We start from the raw sequence: 25,454 nt of genomic DNA on the forward strand, positions 1-25,454 counted from the left end.
AACTAATTATACTTGAGTGCTTCTTAAATCGGGTCTTCGTATTATGTGGACCTATTAAGCGGGAACTAACCTGGTAGTGGTTACTGAGTGACAGAATTTGTAGCAGAGTTTGGTGGCTGACGAGCCCACAATGACTCATGCTGCTGTTCTTCCAGATTTTTACTTTGATTTGACCATAAACTATTGATTCGATGCTAAACATTTTGTGGGCTTCTCTAGAGCAAAAAAGGGCAAAGCAGTGCAAAAAAGAACCATTGTTGGATTGTTTTATGCATTAACATCTGCTCTGGGCTTGCTAAAAATCAGACCCCAAAAGGCTGGCTTGATCATTCCACAAGAGGACTGACTGCTATCACTGCGATGGCGGGTCTCCGATATCAGCCAGGCTACTTCTTGTGTGCCGCCCCACTCGTTGACAAAAATTACTTCCTGGATAGCCAGGGCCAGTGGGATGGGCCCTTCCCCTTATTTGTCCTGCAGGATTTCCTGATCTGAGCCATTCCGCAGACCCACCACCTGTGGAGGTACTACTGTGATATCTATTCATTAGGTGAGGACTCCGCTGTTAGAAGTCTATCCGAAGAACAAGTTACTTACCTTCGGTAATGCCTTTTTTATCTAATTGTAAATTCCTCACTGTCCCACCCCCCCTACCCTTTGTATGGAATGGACTCATACCGTCCAATAATAGGATCCCAATCTAGAGATCTATACACCAGCATATTCTGATGTCTGGGTTCCGTGTCCAACGGCGTGGACAGAGATCAGTAAGAAACTGACATCAGTGCAGGGTGGTGGCACAAGTACAGTGGCCCGACTTCCCATCCGGGGCAGAATGGATCCGGTGTGGAGCCTCAGAATGCCACCTACGGACATGCAAGCAAGGGAATTGCTATCAAAAATTCTCCAAGTGTAGTCTGGCGCTTTGGGGATTCACATGGTGAAAAATCTGTGGTTAGATAGTCTCTGTCGGAAAAGGTATTACCAAAGTAACTTGTTCTACATGGTTAGGGTGTAGTAAGAACTACAATGTAAGTTAGGTTTAATGTTTGTGTATTAACTGTAATTGGGCTGACCTCCTGTTGAAGGGTATAGGTCTCTGAAATGTACAGAGGACAGTGAAAAAGGCTTACTAGAAGATTGAAAGTATCTGTTAGAAGCTCAATAAACATGAATGATTGGAATGCACACGTTAAAGTGGCTGTTTCCTAGGCTTTTCCTTTAAAGGGATTGCTGCCATGAGTCTTTCAAGGGTTGGAGGGTATGTATAAAAATATGCATTAGAATAATAAGGAACTTACTTTAAGGAAATTTCCCTTCTTCCTTCCTTTTCTAAGATCTGGTTGTTGGTGGTTTTTCTCTGAAGTCTAGCTCTGTATCCCTCTACCTTCTGTGGAGTGGGTAACACGGAGTAATTTGGCACTTTATGGACTTCTGATGCTACATCGGTTGAAGCTTCTGCAGCTCTGTAGCCGGAGTAGTAGTGGCACCACTTAGCGCCCTGTGCTTAAACTGTTATGTTCCTATATCCTGTCTGGTTCCTCATATATTTAAAGAGAGGATCTGTCTATGGGAAAATAAAGTATCTAGCAATTAATTTGTTTTTCAGATTATAATGTGATGACACATAATGCTGTCAGACACGTTCTTTCTGCATATTTTGCAGCCTTTTCTTAACAGGCAGGCAGGTCCTGGAGGACCACCAACTACTCCAGGGGCGCCTGGCAGGTTTTAGGGCACGCCACAGTACTGAGCTGGTCATGATGTCTGTACTTGACGAGCTCAGAGTGATGGCTGACAGTAAAAGACCCAGTGCCCTGATTCTATTAGATCTATCAGCGGCATTCAATACTGTCAGCCATGCTCAACTACTGCATAGACTTACTGCTCTGGGCATCTGTGCACTGGCATATCAATGGCTCGAATCCTTCCTATCAGGTCGGTCCCAGAGAATTCAGTTGGGTGAACTGGTATCAGATAAGGGTTTGCTGAGCTGTGGAGTGCCTCAGGGCTCGGCCCTGTCCCCGCTCCTTTTTAATGTTTATCTGCAACCACTGGTAGCAGCTCTAGCCAACATGGACTGTAGAATCTTTAACTACGCGGATGCCACACAACTTATCCTTAGCATCGATAATACTCCCCAAGCACAGGACCATGCACAAAATGTTCTCAGATTTGTGGTGAGTTGGATGACCGCAAACTCACTAAAAATCAGCCCGGACAAGACAAAATTCCTTGCTATCCCCACCAAAATCTCCCCTTGGAATGACCTTTTTTGGCCCCAAGAACTCGGTCCCACCCCCGACCTACATCGGTCGTGAAGAGTCTTGGTATAAAAATAGACTCTGAGCTCTCCATGGCCAACCAAGTGTCATCTGTAGTTTGCATCTGCACCGGCCTGATAAGGCAGTTGCTGAAACTTGTCCCTCTCCTCTCGACCACCTCACTTCAGATGATAGTGTCAGCCACTATCATCTCAAGGCTGGACTACGTCAATGCCTTCTACATTGGCCTCTCACACAAATTAGCAAACGGACTGCAGGTGGTGCTAAACGATGCAGCCAGACTGAATTTCCCAAGAAGGTCTCATGCCACTCCTCTGCTGTGCAAACTGCACTGGCTCCCTATTAGGCAAATAGCAAAATTCAAGGGCCTCTGTATTGCTCACAAAGCGATCTATGGCCAAGCCCCAACTTGTATTAAAGAACGCCTTGAGATCTATGTTCCCGGACGCACATTACGGTCCTCTGAGGCCTGTCGTCTGTCCTGCCCACGGTACAATACTGTATCAAAAGGGGACAGAGCTTTCTTGGTCTTGGTCCCCCAGCTTTGGAACTAGCTACCTGAACAGCTTAGAAAGGAATCCTCTCTATTACGATTCAGGAAAAAGCTCAAATCCTGTTTATGGAGGCCTTAAACAGGGTCTAACTCATTTCACATTCGATCACTGCTGTTGTCTAGCAGTCACGCCCACTCCCTGTGAGCGCTAGGAGACCTGACTGTGATTTAGCGCTATATAAATAACAATTAACATTAACAGTATGTGGCCTGCAAGCTGTCACTAGACTGTCACTTTGATTAGCTTGTTTATGCAAAGAAAAAGTTACATGAGTGGTTCTGCAGCATAATTATCCCTAAATCTTACATTTGTCTTCTCCCAGCATTCCATGACTCTAAAAAGTGTTTCTGTATGTATATCATTGGACTAGGAGTGTATAGAGTATTCTGATTTTGACTATGAAAACTGATGTATGGTGGGTTGTAGGTTGCAGGGCGGAAGCTTGATTGAATTTGTAGTGTGTGAATGGGTCATGTCTTAACGTTTTTTAACTGTTTTGTTTTAATTATGGTGCAGCTAGGAGGGGATGTCGGTGGAAGTCCTGCAGTGAGTATGGTTCTTTGAGCTTCTGGCTCCTCTAGTATCATATTTAGTTTCTATCAACTTTCCAGTCACAACTTTCTAATACCAACTTTCTACTGTTCCCTCTATCTCTTGCCTCATCCTTCCCCTTTGTTTCACCCTCTTCTCTGTTCCCTTTCTCATTCTACCCAACCACAACTGTTACCCTTTCTACTTTGCCCTCCTCCCTCCACTTTAGCCAGTTTCTAATTTTTATCATGCTCTTTTTGTCTTTCTCACTCTTCTCCTTTTGTTTCTTTTTTTAACTCATAACCTGTTGCTATTATCTTGCATAGTCCGTACTGCATTGGTCCCTTTTTTCTTCACCCTCAAGTTTAACTGTCATTCAGAATATCTTTTTAAAATAATTTGTTATCTCTTCTGTAACTACATTTTTTTCGTAGCTTGCCACTGGTTTCGCAGCCCCTCTCTTATGTGACTATGTGCATTTTCTTCCTAGATCAGCACTGGTTTTGCAGCCCCTGCAGTTATGCCTGTAAATCTTGGTGCACCACTTAGCAGTGGATTGGGTGATCTTTTTGAACTGACTGGTGGTGTGGGACCCGCGTCTGGAGCACAGGTCGCACCAAAAGCGGTGAGCAATTTTCAATCATGTTGAGGAGATTGAAGGATTAAAGGAAAATAGCCCTGTTCTGCATTGCCCTTACTCACATGCTACTCTATACCAGGGGCCTCTAAGCTAAATTCCGCGGACCACATTCAGCCCGCTACAAGACTTTATCTGGTCTGCAGCAGTTTTAGCATTAATACTATAATGTAATGTTCGAGGCATATGGGCTGCAGATGTACATTATGAATAGATCGCCATCTGGTGTTGGGCTCGGATGATTGCACTTTGTTTTTCTCTTGGAGAGTCTTTTGTAGCTTGGTGACTCCTCCTTTGGTTGGTAGTGCGCATGGGCATCGGCTCCATCCTTAGATTGTTTTTTTCCGCCATCGGGTTCGGATGAGATTTAAGCGCTCCAGATCGACTTCGGAAAGAAGTGATTTTTCGGCGCGTATTCCCTTTCCAATTCGACGGTATTGTTATCGAACGCGATTTCATTTCCATTCCGACGCGTTTCGACTCCAACATCAAAGAAAAACTTTGATCTACGTCGACGAACAGGAGGCCTTTCTCGACGTGGTCAAGCCCAGAGTCCATGGAAAGGACTCCATTTAAGAAATGTCCAACGTGTGGTGCTAAGTTCCCACACAAGGACCTACACGATGTGTGCAACCTCTGCCTATCGCCTGAACACGAATCCAGGGACTGCGAGGCCTGCGCAGCATTCTCCTCCAAGTCGACGATTAGAAATCGTCGAGCTCGAAGACACGAGGTTTCTAGAATGCAGTCGGAGGCGATCCCGGAGCTATTCGAGGACCAGCACCTCGATGAAGAAGAGGATCATGAAGAACAGTCGGGGTCGGAAGTGGACGAGTCGGATGTCGAGGAACTCGACGTGCAACAAACCGTGAGTGACGACGTCCCCTTACCTAAAAACCGACCCCGTGCGATAACGACCCCGCCTTCGAGCCCGGTCAAACCGCAGAAAAAAGTTTCCAACGCCCCGCCTTCGGGCCCGGCAACAAAACCGAAACTGAAACCGAAACTCTCGGTCTCCCACCATGTCGGATCCGAGAAACGGTCGACATAGACTTCGACACCGAAGCTTCATGCAAGAGAAAGCTCGGCATCGAAGCATTCCATGTCGAAACCAAAACATGCTTCGACGTCGAAGACTGACTCGACACCGAAAAAATCGGAATCGAAGAAATCCTCGGTGCCGAAAACACCGAACATTGACGATCGAAAGCAAAGGCACCTTTTGGAACCAAAACCTTCGGTACCGATACAGGAGCAGCAAACAGATCCGAAACAAAAGATTTTGTTTATCAATCCACAAACTGGCAAAGTAGTGACGAAGAAGAGGAAGAATGAACAGTTTGAAGACAAACCTCTTCCTTCTAAGAAGAGAACAATGGGGACAAATACAACTCCTCCTACTTCTCCTCGACCCAAAGTCACACCCTCTTCTCCTATTCCTCACACTATGCCAAATATTCCTCCACCTTCTACACCAAGACCATCTACACCTCAGTCAGATGTAGACAGTGATACAGGGGAGGGAGAACCTCATGAGGATGATGACACTATCCCAGATGAGGATGACTCGTGGGAAAACTATAACGCAGGGTCAGATGATGACAATGACCCAGAGTTATATCCATCAAAGCCTTCACCACCTGATGATAACACAGGGTTTGTACAGCTCATTAATAGGGCAGCAAAATATCATAAGGTAGACCTACATACAGAACCTCAAGTACAGGATTTCCTATTAGAGACACTACCTAATGCACAAAGAACATCAGGTACTCTACCTATGCTGAAGGGTCTTCTCAGTCACACTGCAGACATATTCAAAGACCCAGTAAGAGCTAGGGTATTAAACCCAAAAATTGATAGAAAATATAGGGCAGCCCCAAAGGACCCAATATTTATCAAAGGACAGGTACCTCTAGACTCGCTGGTAGTATCAAACGCTCGTAAAAGAGCGAACTCATTATCCACAGGAGAAGCCCCTCCACCGGATAAGGAGTCAAAATTAATAGATGCATCAGGCAAAACAGTAGCATCACAAGCGGCAAACAGCTGGCGAATAGCCAATACACAAGCGCTACTTGCACGATATGACAGGGCACATTATGAGTTAGAAAAACTCATCACACATCTCCCTAAAGAACATCAGAAGAGGGCAGATCAGCTAATACAGGAAGGAAAGATTATAACTAACACTTCCATTAAGTGCGCCCTGGACGCGGCAGACACTGCAGCAAGATCCATCAACACCAGTTTCATGTTAAGGAGACATGCATAGCTTTGAGTGTCGGGGTTCAAACAAGAGGTACAAACATCCTTATTGAACCAACCCTTTGATCAGAAAACACTTTTTGGCTCAAGCACAGATGAGACCTTAGAAAAGATGAAAAAGGATACAGAAACGGCTAAGTCAATTGGAGCATTACAACAGCCAACACAAAGGGGTTCCTTTCGTAGATCCACCTATAGAGGAGGCTCAAAAAATACAGGAACAAATCAGCAATCCACCTCTTTTACACCTACGTCACCCAAAGGTAATTCAAGAGGTAGTTACAGAGGTAACAACAACAAGGGTAGAGGTCGCGGGAATAATAACAACCGCAACTCCCCAACCCCAAAACAGTGACTTAATACAACTTCCCCCAGACCACATAACACCGGTCGGGGGACATCTATCACAGTTCCTACCTGTCTGGGAAAACATCACATCAGACAGGTGGGTGAGACAAATTATCCAACATGGTTATTGCCTAGAACTCACAGCTACCCCACCAAACATCCCCCCCAAACAGCGTCCAATGAGTCAAGATCATCTGACATTGTTAAAAGAAGAAGTACTATCACTGCTACAAAAGCATGCCATAGAGAAGGTTCCAAAACATCAACAAGGGACAGGAATATACTCTCTATACTTCCTAATCCCCAAAAAAGACGGGTCTCTAAGACCAATCTTAGACCTCAGACCTCTCCATGCATACATAAATTCGGAACATTTCCACATGGTCACGCTCCAACAGGTACTTCCTTTACTGAAGAAAGGGGACTTTCTTTCTACACTGGATCTAAAAGACGCTTACTTTCATATCCCAATTCACAAAGCCCACAGGAAATACCTAAGATTTGTAGTGGAAGGACAACATTATCAATTCAAAGTCCTTCCGTTCGGGGTCACAACGGCACCAAGAGTGTTCACAAAATGCCTAGCTTTGGTGGCAGCACACCTGGGAAGACAACAAATACATGTCTTCCCTTACTTGGACGATTGGTTAATAAAGGCCAAGTCACAAGAAGAATGCCTTCACAACACACAGAAGACCATTCAATTGCTGCACCAACTAGGGTTTTCGGTGAACTACAAAAAATCACACCTGCAACCAAACAAAATTCAACAATACCTAGGGGCTACTATAGACACAGAAAGAGCCATAGCATACCCCAATCCAATCAGGATACAGACAATGGTCAAGTTAATAAAAAGATTTCAACCACAACACTCACTACCAGCACAAGTGTTTATGCAGCTGTTAGGCATGATGTCCTCCTGCATACTGCTAATACCTCATGCCAGACTGCAAATGCGTCCACTACAGGAGTGTCTAGCGACACAGTGGAATCAGGCTCAAGGTCAGATGACAGATCTGGTGTTGGTAGACGACCATACGCATCGCTCTCTGAAGTGGTGGAACACAACAAACATTTCCAAGGGACGGTCGTTCCTAGAACCGATTCCACAAGTGATACTGACAGCGGACGCATCGCTCTCCGGATGGGGAGCGCATATGGACAAATACACAGTGCAGGGGAAGTGGAGTGTGCAGCAAAAGAAACTGCACATCAACTACTTGGAACTATTAGCAGTATTTCTAGCACTAAAAGCTTTCCAAATGCAAATAACCAACAAAGCAGTCCTGATCAGAACAGACAACATGACTGCAATGTATTATATTCAAAAACAGGGGGGGACACACTCTCTCCAACTATCCAAACTAGCACAGGACATTTGGAGATGGGCCATTCCTCAAAAGATCTATCTGTTAGCAGAACACCTACCAGGAGTTCAAAATCAGATAGCAGACATCCTAAGCAGAGAGTCAGAACAAGTACACGAATGGGAGCTGCACGACCAGATACTGCAGCCATTCTTCCAAAGATGGGGGCAACCAGAGATAGATCTGTTTGCCAATCATCAGAACGCAAAATGCCAAAACTTCACATCCAGGTACCCACACCACCGGTCCCAGGGCAATGCACTATGGATAAATTGGTCCAACAGATTTGCTTACGCTTTTCCCACTCTCCCACTAATTCCGTTAGTGGTTCGGAAACTGCAACAGCATTCAATGACAATGATACTAGTGGCACCCACGTGGGCAAGACAGCCGTGGTTCACCACGCTACTATAACTCTCACAGGTACCACATCAAAAGCTAAGATTATTACCCATGCACCTTACACAGAACCATGGAGAAATAATGCACCCAGATCCCAAACAATTGAACCTAGCGATCTGGCTCCTGAGGTCATAGAGTTTGGATATTTAGATTTACCACCAGAATGTATGGAAATCATTAAACAAGCAAGACGTCCTACCACCAGAGCATGCTATGCAGCAAAATGGAAGAGGTTTGCTGTACACTGTAACAGTAATCACATCAACCCTCTGGACGCATCCACTAAACAGATCATTTGCTATGTACTACACTTGCAGCAATGTAACTTAGCATATACCTTCATCAGGGTTCATCTCGCAGCTATAGCGGCGTACCTACAAAACAGGCAACATCTTTCCCTGTTTAAAGTACCAGCAATTAAAGCTTTCATGGAGGGACTCAAGAGTCATTCCACCAAGGCGGCCACCTTCCCCAGTCTGGAATCTCAACATAGTACTTACCAGACTAATGGGACCACCCTTTGAACCTATGCATAGGTGTGAAATACAATTCCTCACATGGAAGATGGCCTTCCTCATAGCTATCACGTCACTCAGAAGAGTAAGTGAGTTACAAGCTTTTACGATTCAGGAACCATTCATGCAGTTACACCAAAACAAAGTGGTTCTTAGAACAAACCCAAAATTCTTACCAAAAGTAATTTCTGCATTCCACATCAATCAGTCAGTGGAACTACCGGTCTTCTTTCCAAAACCACAGACGGTAGCGGAAAGGGCCCTACATACATTAGATGTCAGAAGGGCAATATTGTATTATATAGAAAGAACACAAACTTTCAGAAAGACAAAACGGCTATTTGTTGCGTTTTCTCCTACACATAAGGGCAATCCCATCTCTAAAGCGGGCATTGCCAGATGGATTGTAAAATGTATTCAAATATGCTACTTAAAAGCAAAGAGGACATTAACTGTTCCTCCTAGAGCTCACTCTACACGTAAACTAGGAGCATCTATGGCATTTTTGGGAAACATTCCACTAGATGACATATGCAAAGCAGCTAACTGGGTTACACCGCACACCTTCACAAAGCACTATTGTGTAGATGTGCACACAACACAACAGGCTAGAGTGGGACAAGCTGTATTAAAGACTTTATTTCAGACAGTTGCAACAGACACGGGCGACCACCGCTAGGGAGAGAACTGCTGTATAGTCTATTCATAATGTACCATCTGCAGCCCATATGCCTCGAACGGAATATGCTACTTACCAGTATGCATCTGTTCTTGGCATAGAGGGCTGCAGAGTGGTACATGCCCTCCCAGCCTCACAGGAAACCTGTGTCTGTTCCAACAATATCTTATTTAGATACAATTACATGGGCATTTCTATCTGTATTCTATCATACTACTCCATCTAACCCTACTATGGCAAAACAATCTAAGGATGGAGCCGATGCCCATGCGCACTACCAACCAAAGGAGGAGTCACCAAGCTACAAAAGACTCTCCAAGAGAAAAACAAAGTGCAATCATCCGAGCCCAACACCAGATGGCGATCTATTCATAATGTACCACTCTGCAGCCCTCTATGCCAAGAACAGATGCATACTGGTAAGTAGCATATTCCTTCTCTATTGTTTTCCAAATCCTTGGCTTCCAATGATAAAAGGGAAATATATAGCCAATTCCTCTATCAGCCTCTAGGTGGCAACAGAGCCTCTTGAATCTTCTCTATTGCACATTTTGGACCAACAATGTTGTGTATGCCAGATCTTTGAAAAACGCAAGTTCCTAGTGCAGATAATACACGCTCCTGACTGAGCATGTGTACTTCAGAGCGCACTGTATGACGTCACCTTCCTGGTATTCATTTTACACAGATGTTTTGACTTTGCCTTCAATCTGGCTAACACACATATGCCTGTAAAAAAAGAATAACATGTCTCCTTAGACACTAACAAACATTTTCAAAAATTAAGTTTGTCAATTCCAAATATCGAGGAAATGTATCTGATGAGCATTTAAAGGCAATTCTAATAAATTTACTCCTCATGCTTGAAACCTCAGTTCAGTGATATTTTGAAATTAAACAATCAGTTCCATCTTTCCCGTCAATCTTGTGCTTCACGGTTTGTTGTTTACGATTGAAATCTCCAATTGTCAGAATTGTACAGAAAGGTGTAGACTAAATTTATTTTTGGTCAACCTTCCTTAATGGCTTTTCTTTGCTTTGTTTTGCTGAAGTTCTTGGAGTGTTTTTTATTTTTCTTATTGTCTGCCACAAAATTGGACACATTTTCATTTCAGGTAAATTTGTAAATTTCAGTATTTAAAATTAATAAAAAACGAATAGCCTGCTTTTCATATCTACAGTGAAGTATTTGATTATTCTGTCACAGCATTTGCCAGTGTTTGACATTTTTACTCGTATGTAATTTCTCAGTTTAAGCATCACATTGTTTCTTTGTAATGGTCACATTTCTCTTTTTTCTGAATCATATCATGCTGATTGTAAGAAGATCCAAGTAAACCTTATTCATTCATTTAATTTTTATTCAGTCATTTATAAAATAGGTTTTTTTGGCCCGTGAATATTTATAAAATATTTATAAAATATATACGATGTGGCCCTCGTAGTGAAAAGTTTGATTACCCCTGCTCTGTACAGTCAGATAGGACTTTTTCCATCTTTAACTGCCCCAGTCACAGTTGTGAGGACTGAAACAAGTCTACGCCAACATCTTTGGATTTCCCAGTAGTGTTCTAAGTAATTCCATTGTATTTTCCTTGTTTTCTCTTTTTTTCACCTTTATATAAAAACTTGGTTTCCCTTGTGTGCATAGATATAAATTTGGGAGAATTGTAACTAGGTGGGTGGTCTCTCGCACCCCCTTGTGAAGCAAACATTTGCATTGACCAGACCCTCCTATACCTCCAGACAGGAGAGATTATGTATGGGTGTGTGCAAATCCAACCCACTTTTCTAGTGATTGCCCATTTATTTGAGTTCATAAATCATGATTTTATTCTAACACTTTAAACTTCATCTGAACAATTGGTTTTCTAGTGGATTATGTTCTCTATAGCTTCTATACAACTAAACTAACGATCTAAACCTTTGCATGGGAAGCCCAGAGCACATTCCACAAGCAACAAAGTCACCACAGCATCTTTCTTGAGAAACTACTCTATTGCTGACATTTTAGAGACTGCAACTTCCAGGTTCATAGTAAGTCTTGGTTCTACATTTCTTTCTGCAGAGCTACCAGCATACAGGTTTTTTTAAGTGTATAGTCTAGATCACACAGGTTTCACAGGTGGTTTTCATCATGCAGGTTTATCATAGTTGTGGTATTTTCATAGACAAGCTTCATTCTAGCTCATTTTGCACAGATTTCCCACAGTATACACATTTCCATGGATAGTTTCCATTATTAAGGGGTTCCCACGGTAGACATGTTTTTATGGCTACTCTTTATCATGAGGACTTCTCAATGTATCTGTGATTTCATAGATGTTCTTGTTTTCTGTTCATTTCCCTCTGTAGATGCTTCGTAATGGATAGTAGGTGTCAAAATTTACCACTCTACACATTTTTACATGAATAGCCTTAATTGTGTAGCGTAGCTGTATTTTCATGGTGAGTCTTGGTTCCAGCTCACATTACGCAGACTTTTCAGTGTAGATGCTTTTCCATGGATAGTCATCGCTTTGTGGATTTTCAGTGTATATTAATTGCAATGGATAGCCTTCACTGTGTAGATTCTCAGTGTAGTTGCATTGTCATATCTAGTCTTCACTGTGTGGAGTCTCGGTGTAGATGTGTTTCCATGCATAGCCTTCACCGTGTAGATTTTCTGTGAAGATGTGTCTCCATGGATAGTGGTCATCGTAGTAATTTCTCAGTGTGGGCAAATTTTCAGACTTTTTGCAACAATCTCAGTGTACATAATTTGTTGTGGATAGTGCTCATTGTGCAGATTTCCCAGTGTGAATATGCTTATATGTATAAGCTTATAAGCTTAAGTGCCTTATTTTTTTCAACTTAGACATGTTTTTACAGACTGTTCCGATTGTGGGCGTTTCATGGTGTAAATGTGTTTTCTGGGAAAGTAGTCATCCTTTGTATTTTCCTGTGTAACTGTGCCCCCATAAATAATATGCACTTCTGGTGATCAGTATATATGGTGCTGTACTCCTGGAGTCTGTGCTGTTTGCTGAGGACTCTTAAATTGACTTTAACCACTCGATCTTTAAAGGATTCCAACATATGACAATATGGTCATGTATTTTGCTGTGCTTGAATATTGATTGATTACATTATAGACCGTTATCTTCTGCAAATACTATTTGATGCTTTGGTAGTTTTGGCCTCATATGTTTTTAATTTATTTCTAAGAGTTTTTTGCTTTTAAAGAACTGCAACTATCTCGAATTTGAGAGGCAAGTCTTTCTGTTGAGGGCTTGGCTTACTTGTAGCAGTGACTTATTGTGCCTTTTGCTCTAGGACTGGTAGTTTGCCAATGAGGAATTTCTTTGAGTTCTTGTTCAAATAAAACCTAATTTACTGGCAAATTAACTTTATTCTGGCAATTATAGTAGTGTCCTTTACTGCTTCTACCGTGTCTATTTTCTTCTATTTACTTTTTTGCCCCAGTTGCTTTTATGCTTAGCACATCTCATCTAAGATGCCTTGCATTCTTGCATTATTGACCTAAATGTTCAGTCAAGATTTTTATGCCCCGCTGATTTTGTTACATTTTCACTACCTTCCTCGCAGAGTGTTCATTTCCATCTTGTAGGGAAAGTTATGTCCTGTGACAAAAATGGCCCAATAAACCTTTCCACTTATAGGTTAGTTTCCAACCTAAATTGCCATGAACTATTTAGACAATATTTTAAAGAAAACTATCCACTAGGCTATGAATAATCATATTTATGCCAGTGTCCCAGTTCTGAACGATGCGGTTAGTTGGTCTAGATCACCTTTTCAAGCACTAGGTTAGATTCAGAAGTCCTTCATATTGTTCTAGATCCAAATGCAGCATTTGTGAAAGTAGATTACTCCACCTTACTTATAAGATGCAACCAACATATCAGGATCTTATGCAAGTAGTGTCTTCGACAGAACACTATATATATATATCATATATATCATATATATCATCTTCAGAACACTCACAGTGCATTCAAATGGGGCCATGTAAATATGTCCTTCACAACTTTTGATGTCCAAACAAATTTTAGCCGTTACATTAATTCAATGCAGCCACAATAAAATGACCACAAGTGGGATCCTTCATAATTTCCTTTGTGACGGATACATTTTTTCTACTACATTAATGACACAATACAGCCAACACATGTTTCACGCCTCCCAAATTGGGAGCTTCTTTGAGGCTGTTAGATGGTTGATGTAAATTGAAATTCACAATTGGAACTCGAAACACAACAAAACAAACATGCCAAAATATACATGTACAATGTGACTTGAAACATAGGATATAAGGAAACAATATCTTTAAAAGTATTATGTCTTAAAACAGAACAATATACATGAAAACACTTGATAAAGAACATGCGGTTCAAAAGGTTACAGATATTAATGCATTCCCAGAACATTCATAGCAAGAATGAGTGAAATTATTTAAAGATGTATATATTGCAAATATCCTGAGGATGATTTGAAGACTTCTCGGCCAATAACCTAAATTGTATGCTCTTAACCCCTGGTTAGTGCCAATAAGAATGACTCCATAACATTGCATAACCTTTTGTCTTGATTCTAATTTTAAAAGATTTGTATGCAAAACCAGAAGGAGCTAGCAAGCAGAAGAGAGATTATAACTAAAAGTATACTGTAATGTTTTTACTACTTTCTAGTACTAACGCAATATTAAAAAACACTCGCCAAACGTTTGTATTGCTTTACAGGATTACGTGCAGTTGCAATGTCCAACCAAATTCTTTCATCTGAAAATGCAAGAAAATTTAAACAAAACATTAAATATAGATCACACTGAGAAAACATCAGCTTCAGTAATATCTATCCCCTATAAAACGATGTAGCCCAAGAACAACTCTGTTTGTGTATTACTATTCTCTAACTTAAAATTGGACTTTTCCGCAAGTATTTACAGGCACCAATTTTATTACAAATATATCCCTCATTTTCTAACAAGGAAAAAAAGACCTTTTGTTAGAAACAGCATTTATTGTCAAAACGTATTGGTGAGTTCACAATACCATTTTAACCCAACAATCCAACAATTAATACACACTATAGAACTCTGAAATAAAAGTCACTTCCAAGTTTCTCCCCCAGTGGGGTACATTTCTACAGAGATCAGTTAACTACACAAAACACCATGTGCAAGAGTACATTGTAGCACTAAAACTTACCTTAGTTGTTAACAAAGACCTCCGCTGTCAATTTAATATTTTAGTATGCTGACACGTGTCAAGAATTTGCTTAATGCTGCCACTGTTACCATCACTGACCGTTACCCAAATCACATCAATGATCCCGGAGCAACCACACTAAAATAAAAAAATAAATAAATAAGCAACCGATCCAAGTGCCTCAAAAAAGCACAACAAAAACTATGAAATGTTCTAGTTGTCTCAAAATGTAATGCATCAGAATGCAAATGACTCTCTCTCCAACTTCCTATAAGATAAATTACAGCAGCAGGAGCATGTTATTTTCAAACACACACCAGCAATCAATGCTACAATGTATCAAATAACCTCAATGCTGCCAGAAACCTCTGTTTAAAAGTACATCCTCCCATCTTCTGCAACACGCGAATCAAGAGCGTATACCGCAATTCCACTTATATGCTTCCCTCCCATATTCAAATGGACACCAGTCAGAATGTCTGCTATCTGGTTAACTGCAATTTCATAATGCTATTGAAAATCTCCTCTTATCAACTTTTCCACATAGATGTCAGTTGTTTTCTTCCCTCGTTAGTCAGCCCAGATGCGGAGAGACCTACCCCCAGTCACTTTTTGACTGACCTTTTTTTTTGACCTTTTGGCGGATATTTTTTGAGGTTGTGTTTCCTTGTGTAAGGATGTCCCCCAAAAAGGCAGGTTTGAAACCATGTGGTGGCTGTCACTGTCAAATGTCGGTGAAGGGCCTAAATTTGGTTTGCCTTTGTTGTTTGGAGAACAATCATGAGGCCAAGACGTGGGAGGACTGCCACACCATGCATCCAAAGGCGCAGAGGGAGTTGTCCTTCAAGCTCCTTGTCGCAAGGAAGGTCCGAAGATCATTCGCGGATAGTCGTCTCACTCCAGCTCATCAGGAAAATCAGTAAGTCCCACATGAAAAAGAATCTGAAGAGGTCTTTGTTGTGCACGTCTTGGGATGAGTTGCAGGGCTGTCGGCATTTGAAGCCTAGCTCTGTGGTGGAGGCTGCGCCTCAGCTGTCTAAGCACCTCTCTGAGTTTCTGGGAGTCGTAGCGACCCTCAACCAGCTAAAAAAAAATGTAATAAGGCTATGCACCTCATCTATTGGCGGCTTGACCCCTCTGAACCACCCCCGAGCTCCACGGTTCCGGGAGGGGCCCCTAGTGGTTTTCCACTGAAGGGTTTTCCAGCGGGGTCCCAGGGATCCAGTGACTGATTCAAAGCGGAGCATGTCAAGCGACCTCGACCTTCCCCCGTCGGCTCCGCAAGTGCTGACACCACTGACTCACAGCCGACTGGAGCTGGATGGGCATCGACCGAGGGCAGACTGTTCATGTCAGGGCCAGTGCCTTATTCCTACAATAGTCCTGGATTGGCTGATGATTGGGGGTCTGTGGCCCCTTATGGTTACCTGCCCTTAGAAGTTCCTGGGGACACCTCGCATTACGATCTGGTGGATGCTAGTGGCCTGGACACCTACACAGACACTAGCCTGGTCTCTTCCCCCTACTGTGGCAATAGAGGAGGGTGCCTTGTTCGCTATGGTGATGAGGAGGGCAGGTGAGGTCTTCAATATTATATTGCCTTCTGTGACAATCAAGACAAATGTGTTAATGGAGGTGCTTCAATCGGGAGTTACCCCATCCAAGCCTCGTCTCCCCTTCAAAGAAGCCCACGTGGACGTCCTGCTCTGGGCCTGGTCATAGTCCTGCACAGGAAAATTGACCACAACCATTTTCCAGTCCTAGAGGACCCCAGTTCCCTGACTTAGGAAGCTGGCTCCATATGTGATATATCAATAAGTCGATATACTGTGTAAAGAGTCTATAGGTTTGCTTGTTAGTGGACAGGGGCTTGCTATTCAATCATAAAGTGCTCTATTAGGAGGAAGTGTAGTCGAGCAGCCTTTGGCTTAACACAGAAGAGTACAAAACATTTGCAAACAAACACAATGATTTATAATTGACTGAACAACTCAAGAAGGAGATCCAAACCTATTTATAAAATTCGCTAGTATCTTTATATATGTTTAAACATCAGAGAAAAATTGTTCCGGTAAGTATGTTTTAAAATATAAATTATTTTCACTTCAAAAAGTTGTGGCCACGGAAGGGGCTTTCAACTTCGTGTATACCTTCCCAGCCACCACAACTAGCCGGTTTACCTATTTTATGTGGTCGAGGACGTGGTTCCCACAGACCACGTGGGACAGGTAGCCAGAAGTCAGGCCAGTCCACCAGCCCCCTTCTGCCCCCTGGCAGGCGCAGTCTCCAAACCCCTTTAGTTTGCCCTCCGATCATCCTGGGCATTCAGTGGGGTGCGGGATATGCCATCACCTGCACCATTGGAGGTTAATAACATCAGACTATTGTGTTTTGTTGCTCATCAAAAGGGGTTACTCCCTTCTCTTTTTGAGCACCCATTGAACTATGCTACCCCATATGACAGGCTGACTGAAGGCCACCTCTCCTTGCTCTGTCAGGAAATGCTAGCTCTCTTGGTCATGGGAGCCATATAGAGGGTGCCGGCATAAGAAGTAGGTCATGGTTCTATTCCCACTACTTACTTGTGCCCAAGAAGGACAAAGGCCTTCGTCCTGTCCTAGACCTGCTCTTTTCTGCCTCATCCTGAAAAAGGAGAAATTCAAATTGCTCATGCTCGTGCAATTCCTGTCTACCCTTGCCCCAGAGACAGGATAATAGTGTTGAACTTCCAGGACGTTCCACAGCCCCGTCTTGCCTGTGGCACCCCTGATGCTGTGGACTTTTGTCGCAAAATTCTGCCTGCTTGCACCAGTTTCGACAATCGCGACCAAGTGACTCGTCCTGCAGCTGAACAACTACCAACAACCCCAGTAGACTGCCAGCCCTTTGAAAATTGCCAGCAATCTCCCTTGGAGTAGAGGAGTTACCTCCTCCTTCGTGCCTGTGGACTGCAGGCACGAAGGAGCAGAGTCCGGTTTACTGTGTTGCTGCTCCCCGGCCAGCCCGATGCAGCAGCCCCCCAGTAAGAGGTACTGTGCTTCTGAAGTCCATGTGGCTGCCCCATCACCCTACAGAGTGTGAGAACACAAGAACAGACCGGAGCTGCACAGCACCAATTCCCGGGTACCTACCCCTTAGCAAACAAGGCCTGTTTAAGTCCAGTCGAGACTTTAATAGCACTGCACTCAAGCAGCCATTGTGGGACGTCCGCACCGCAGAGACCCACCTCTGGAGTGACTCAGCTGTTCTGATTTTACACCTTCATCTGGCGAGACCAACAACTGTGAGGGTCTTTTGATTCACAAAGCCCAGCTGACCTATCCACTCTGCACCCTAGCCCGGGTACCAATGAACTGGCTGTGCCCCCTTGCTTCCAAGACCCTTGTGACCTGAGCCTCCGCATGCAGTAAACTCTCGAGACAGTTAGAGCACCATGAAAGTACTGCCGGATTGTTGTTCTGTTAATTATTTAGTTTAGTTAGGTAATGTCACGTTGAACATATTAATTCTGTTACTGTTGAATGTATTTATGCACAATTATCATAGCGCTGAAGCATGGAAAACTAACATGGGTTTTATGTTATTTTCTTATTTAAACAGCCTCCCCTGACGAAGGGTACAAAAAAGACCCGAAATGCATTGGGAGTAATACATTTTAAGCTGCATAACGTGAATGTATGTCCCTACGTGATGTGGTAAGAGGCCTGGATTGGCACAACTGCCTCATGTGAAGAAAATGGGACTTTAGGCAGTGTTATTGTGAATTAGAAAAGTCGAGTTGGATGAACTTTGGATAAATATGGAATAAAAATATTGAATATGGAAAAGTTGAAAGTCATCTCTTTGAAGCTGTGCGATTGGTCTTGCAGCACAAAGTTGCTGCAGTTGTTCCTCCCATTGGGAGCTCATGGACTTGGCCCCCTCTGCATCCTGTTTCTAGGTGGGCCCCTTCTTTCTACCGACGTAGCACGCAAAGCTAACATCCGGACCAGCACTTCTGCACCGGATGCCCCAGGGCAGGTAACGAGTAACTGCTGGTGGTAGTTTGGACCCTACGACCTTAAGTTCCGAAGGAGACCCCTCAGAAATAACTGTATGTAATATATGCCTTTTCTTCCATAAGAAAGCATCGTTGCATAAAGAAGCATTTAAGTGAAGTGTTTACTTAGTTGTAAAAATTGATATTTAAAAAAGTACTTACTTGATAATGAAGTTCTTGGTATGAAATTTTATATACAAATATGACTTATTTTTCTAAGTTTTTTCTTGAGTGTATGTCTGATTTATTGCCCCTGTGAGTACAACAAATGCTTAGCACTACCCTCTGATAAGCCTAAACTGCTCGCCCACATTACCACAAAAGAAAGCATTTAGTGTTATAATTTTTGCCTCTGTAAACCAATAAGGGTTACCTGGACTCCTTACACAGTGTACCTCGTTTTGATCCACTATATAAGGACTAGGTTCCTACATGTTTTCTGAACTGTTAAGAATGAGCATCGGTCCTCCGATCAGGCTGCCTCTTCGGGAGGATCTTCTGTCACAGCAACAGGGAAGGGTTCTGCACCTGTACCTGAAAACATTTCCTCTTCATGAGTGGAGATTGAGCAGCAACGGTTGACAGCTTCCTACATTCCGCCCAATGTATGTAATGTTATTTTGGCAGCCATGCGTGGTGTACAGACCAACATGTTGATCCTCTGTCAGCACCCCTTTCACAAGTTCTATTGTTTCTGTAGTAGGGGATCTCTGTGTATAGTCATAATCTAGTGAATAGTCCCGCCCATGTGCGTGGACCCCGGAGCAATCAAAAATAATCTCTTAAAGTGTCGAAAAAATGCAGAACTGCACAGACACTTAAGAGAGAATTTAAAGACATATAATGCAGCCTATAAACAGGCTACACTGTCCAGTACATCAGCTAGAAATTCCACCAAAAATCCACAAAACAGCAAAGCCTGTCTAGATTTCCCTTGCCTGCAGCAAAAGCCTCTCTGGAGTGATAGAGAGGAAGACCTGGACAGACAAGCCCCATAGGCTGCCATTATGTGGCTCAGAACAGGATACTGTGCCTTTAAGAGAACTTTCCAGAACTTCACAGTATCCCAGAATGCCCTGCAGGTCCCTCTTACTTTCAGTTCTTTTTTCCGGCTCCTGCTAGCAGGACCCTGGAGCATTGAGCTCTCCCTTTTTGGGATTTATTTGGTGTTTTTTCACTAATTTTCACAGATTTAGTACTTTATTGTGCTGTGGGGCTTTTCTTCTTGGTTTTCTCACTCTGTTTTTTGTCGAATATGCCTGCTTTATTCGACAAATGCCCGGAGTGCTCCAGGAAAAAGGCCAGGTCGGACCACCATGAGGTGTGCATCCTCTGCCTTCCAGCTTCTCATGTTCCAGAGGAGTGTGTTATCTGCCAAGGCTTCTCTGGAAGGACCCTGAGGGAAAGGAAGAAGATCAGACTTCAGGGTCTCGAAGAAAGAAGACTTGAAGGCACAAGGTGGGTCTGAACGGGCTTCTTCTGCCCATGGGCAGGAAGACCAGCTAGCGTCACCATTCTCCGCTGGGGTCCATTGCGCCCACTACGGCGTCGAGAGGAATGACTGCGGTCTGTTCCCCATTGTCGGACACGAAACGACATCGACGCTCGACGTCGAGGGATATCACTAGACCTTCGAGGTCCCCAGTGACTGTTTCATCGTCATCCTCGTCGGCGTCGAGCGATCGACGTCGACGAGCCAGGCATCGGCGCTCGCCGTCGAGGCGATACCGCCGTTCGCCGTCGGCGAAGAGGAGGCGGACGTCGTCGGTGAGGTCCTCGCCGTCAAAGTCGCCGTCGAGGCCAAGGTCGCCGTCGAGGCATAGGAGGTCGCCGTCGAGGCACAGGAGGTCGCTGTCGAGGCCCCGAGGATCGCCGTCGAGGCGCCGAGGTTCGCCGTCGAGGCACCGAGGTTCGCCGTCGAGGCGCAAGAGGTCGCCGTCGAGGCACAGAAGGTCGCCGTCGAGGCGCAGGATGCGTTCGACGCCGAGGAAGAGACGCTCGACGTCCAGGGGCCGACGCTCGCCGCATGGTCGCCGTTCTTCGACGCTGAAAAGAGGTGGAAGTAGACCTGACGCCGTGGGAGGTTTGCCTACGTCCCAGGCTGGAAGAGAAGGGGGTTCGCCACACTCGGTGTATTCCGAGGTGTATACCCCGTCGGGGAAGGTGACTCCCCCTCCTCCATTACCGAGGGGTCTCCCTCCGAGGACGCCTACTCCGCCTCCGTTACCTCCACCGCAACCTGGGTCAGGGTTGCCTGAGAAGCCACGTCCGGTTCCACCGAGGTAGACTTCGTTACCTAAGCTTCCGACGCCTCCCAAAGGTACACCTACACCGAAGGCTCCGTCCAAACCCAAGTCACCCGTTCCGGTGGACCCGGTTGATCGTCCTCGTCCGAGGAGGTCCCGTTCACGCTCCGGACGGAGAGGAAGATCACGGAGTCGTCATAGATCCTCCACCAGATCAAGGCGTCGCCATAGGAGGCGAGAGTCTAGGTCCCACACGGACTCTTACAGGACCCATTCCTACTCGCCGACCTTATCAGACTCCCCTGAGACCAGGATCTCTCCAGTGGACGACATTGCCACATTCCAGGAAGTTCTCCTGAGGGGAGCTGCGAAGTTGGGTATCGCGGTGACGGCTCCTACGCCTACGACGTCCGTGATATTCGAGACGCTTCACAAGAAGCACTTGTCTCGCCCTCTTCTGCCTCTGGTACCTGGGTTGAAGGAACCTGCGGAGGAGCTGTTCCTCACGCCAGCGGTGGTGAAGGCCGCTCCGTCCCGGCTTCTAAAGAAGTACAGGGCCCCGGATTCGGACCCTGCCTTTCTGAGAGTGGATCCGGTACCGGATTCAGTGATAGTGACGGCGGCCAGGAAATTGCATTCTACCTCCCCGTCATCCACAGTGCCGCCAGATAAAGAGAGTCGGTGGATCGACTCAGCGGGCAGGAAAGCGTGTGGGACCGCTTCTGCAGCCATGAAGGCGGCCAGCGATACAGCTCTGCTGGGCCGTTACGACAGGGCGCTGTGGGACTCACTACTACAGTTCGTGGAACTGCTACCGAAAGACAAGAGGGAGGACTTCCAGGAGATCCTCAAGGAAGGGATGCTGGTATCAAACCAGGTGATCAGTGCAGCGGCAGGCGCCTCCCTGTTGGCCGCACATGGTTACTGCCATGGAATCAATCAGCGGCGGCATGCCTGGCTACGGCTCACGTCACTCAAGCCAGAGGCCCAGCAGCCGGTGGCCAATCTACCATTTTCTGGGGAGACCCTATTCGGGAAACACGCAGATGATGAGATGGCCAGCATGAAGGCGGAGGCGGAGACCCTTACGGGTGTGGGCTTGGAGAAGCCCAAAGAAAAGAAAGCCTACCGACCGTTCCAGAGGCGGTCCGGTATACAAGGAAGAGGACAGGGACAGTCTTCGGGACAACAGCAGCAGTTCCGGAGACCCTTCCAGAAACGGCAAACGGGTAGAGGAGGACAGCAGTCCTCTACCGCGAACAAGGGCCCGGCCGGGTCTTGACCATGAGCGGTTACTTCCCCTTCATCCGTTACCCGCTCCGGTGGGGGGAAGCGTTCAATTTTTTCTGGCAGAGTGGAGAAAAATTACTCAGGACAGTGGGTGCTGAATATTGTTTGCAATGGATACAGTCTTCGGTTCATCAGCCCTCCTCCAGCGATCCCTCCGGTCAGCTCGCAGTATCAACTGCGCGAGCTCCAGGCGGAGGCCGATATCCTGTTAAGGAAAAGGGCGATAGAAGACTTACCACTGTCTCAAAGAGGAAGAGGTCTGTACTCCCGGTTCTTCCTGGTTCGCAAGAAGGACAAGAACGAGTTCAGGCCCATTCTGGACTTGCGGCAGTCAAACAAGTGGATTCGCAGAGAAAAGTTGCGCATGCTGTCGTTGCATCAGATTTTTCCTCAGTTGCAACAGGGGGACTGGCTTTGTGCCATAGACCTACAGGATGCTTACTTCCACGTGCACATCGCGTACAAACACAGGAAGTTTCTGCGATTTCAAGTTGGCACCAACCATTACCAATACACAGTGCTGCCTTTCGGGCTGAAATCTGCGCCCAGGACTTTCTCGAAGTGCATGGCAGTGGTAGCGGCACACCTCAGGGAGAACAAGGTGTTTGTCTACCCGTACCTGGACGATTGGTTGATCAAGGCCTCCTCCTTCTCGGAAGCTCAGGCAGACTTCCAGAAGACGTGCGTTCTCTTGAACAAGTTGGGGTTGCACATCAACATGTCCAAGTCTGTCCCGATCCCGGTCCAGTGCATTCAATACTTGGGGGCCACCATCAATACGCTGTCAGCAAGCGTGTCTCTTTCGGAGGAGCGACGGCGATCGATCCTTCGGAAGGCTCAGGCTCTTATGACCGCTCCATCTACAACAGTGAGGACGGTGTCTTCTCTACTGGGGTCGATGGCCTCTTGTATCTTCCTCACTCCTCATGCACGGCTACACATGAGACCTCTGCAGGAGTGCTTGGAGGCCCAATGGGACCAGAGGAAAGGATCTTGGGACGACAAGATAAGACTGTCTCTGCATGCTCTTCAGTCTCTGAAGTGGTGGTGTTCAGCGGAGAATCTCCTCAGAGGGGTTCCCTTCCACAAGGACATCCCTACTCAGACTATCGTGACGGATGCTTCTCTCCAAGGCTGGGGAGCGCATTCGGGAGACTTACAGATTCAAGGAACGTGGTCTCAGATGGAGTCCACGTATCACATCAATTTCCTGGAACTCAGAGCTGTTCACTTGGCGCTGAAGGCCTTTCTTCCGTCCTTCCAGACCAACTCTCTGCTTGTACAGACGGACAATACGACCACGATGTATTATCTCAACAAGCAGGAGGGGTCGAGATCGCGCACTCTGTCTCGGGAGGCGCAGACGATCTGGCGCTGGCTTCTGGCCAGAGGATTGACAATAACGGCTACCCATCTACCAGGTGTGCAGAATGTTCAGGCAGACGCACTGAGCAGACTGATTCAGGAAAACCACAAATGGGTCATAAACGACGACGTACTAGGAGAAGTCTTCGAAAGGTGGGGGACGCCAGACGTAGATCTGTTCGCCACCGCTGAAAACAGCAAATGCCGAGACTTCGCCTCCAGGTACTACCAGCTAGGGACGCTGGGGAATGCACTCTGGATCAACTGGTCGAACAGCTTTGTTTACGCTTTTCCGCCCATTCCCCTGATTCCAGCGGTGCTCATCAAGCTCTCCCGGTCCAGGGCACGGATGATCCTGATTGCCCCGGAATGGCCCAGGCAGTGTTGGTTCACGGCCCTTCTACACCGGTCTCTCCTTCCGCACATACTGCTGCCATGCAGGCCAGACCTTCTCACGAAGTTCGGGGGGCAGATGTTGCACCCCAACCTCTCGTCCTTGAGTTTGGCGGCATGGCTCCTGAGATAGTGCAATATGGTCATTTGAATCTGCCCGAAGATTGCATGGACGTACTGAAGGAGTCTAAACGACCTTCCACTCGGACTTCTTATGCTTACAAGTGGAAGAGGTTTTGTGTCTGGTGTGTGTCCTGGAACTTTGACCCTACGACGTGCAAGGAAGATATCATCCTTCCTTAACTTCTGCATTTGGTGAGGTCTGGCCTTAATGTTCATTCCATTAAGGTTCATCTCGCTGCATTGACTGCCTACAGGAAATGCCCTTCACAGACGTCCTTCTTCCAGATCCCTGTGATCAAGGACTTTTTGGAAGGCTTGAAGAAAGTGTTCCCTCCTGTCAGGCTTCCCTCGCCTTCATGGGAATTGAATGTAGTGCTGTCCAGTTTGATGAAGGAGCCTTTTGAACCCATTCATAAGGCTTCGTTGCAGCACCTGTCCTGGAAGGCGGCGTTCCTCGTGGCCATTACATCGGCCCGCAGGGTGAGTGAAATTCAGGCGTTGTGTTGTAATGAACCTTATACTGTATTTCATGCTGCTAAGGTTGTTATGCGTGCTCACCCTAAATTTCTTCCCAAGGTTATTTCTGACTTTCATGTCAACCAGACTATAACTTTGCCTACGTTTTTTCAGAACCCTTCATCTCCAGCGGAAAGGTCTCTACATTCCCTGGATGTTAGGAGGGTGTTGAAATTTTATCTGGATAAGACCAAAGGTATTCGTAGGTCAGACCAATTGTTTATCAATTATGGATCAGTCAGGACGGGTCTTGCGACCTCTAAGCAGTCCATCTCTAGGTGGATTGTGTCCTGCATACAACTGTGTTATCAGAAGGCTAATAAGACCTTAGGAGGTAAGCCTAAGGCTCATTCCACCAGCGGCAAAGCTTCCACGACAGCCTTGCTCCGTAATGTGCCGATTGCAGAAATTTGCAAGGCCGCCACTTGGAAGTCGGTTCATACCTTTGCTAAGCATTACTGTCTGGACACGGATGCCAGGGCGGATGCTCAGGTTGGACAGGCTTCGCTGCGGAATTTGTTCGCACAATAGTGGTGTTGGTTTCTTTTCTCAACCACCGCTTTGTTGTGGGGATGGGCTTGCCATTCTATTCACTAGATTATGACTGTACACAGAGATCCCCTACTACATAAGGAGTAGTTTATTTTCTGTAACTCCAGTTCTGTAGTAGGGGTATCTCTGTT

At 45.4% G+C, this 25,454-nt stretch overlaps 1 protein-coding gene across 2 annotated transcripts in view; it reads left to right on the plus strand.

The window, feature by feature from the left end:
* Positions 1-25,454, plus strand: part of AP1B1 (adaptor related protein complex 1 subunit beta 1) — a 320,810-nt gene that overhangs the window by 159,398 nt on the left and 135,958 nt on the right. For both annotated transcript variants that reach the window (XM_086943235.1, XM_086943236.1), the window contains exons 14-15: positions 3,356-3,385; positions 3,861-3,995. In XM_086943235.1, coding sequence (XP_086799361.1) covers positions 3,356-3,385; positions 3,861-3,995 — 165 coding nt within the window. The remainder of the gene's footprint in view (positions 1-3,355; positions 3,386-3,860; positions 3,996-25,454) is intronic.

Source organism: Lissotriton vulgaris, chromosome 11 (assembly GCF_964263255.1).
Source record: "Lissotriton vulgaris chromosome 11, aLisVul1.2, whole genome shotgun sequence".
NCBI classification, from domain to species: Eukaryota; Metazoa; Chordata; class Amphibia; order Caudata; family Salamandridae; genus Lissotriton; species Lissotriton vulgaris.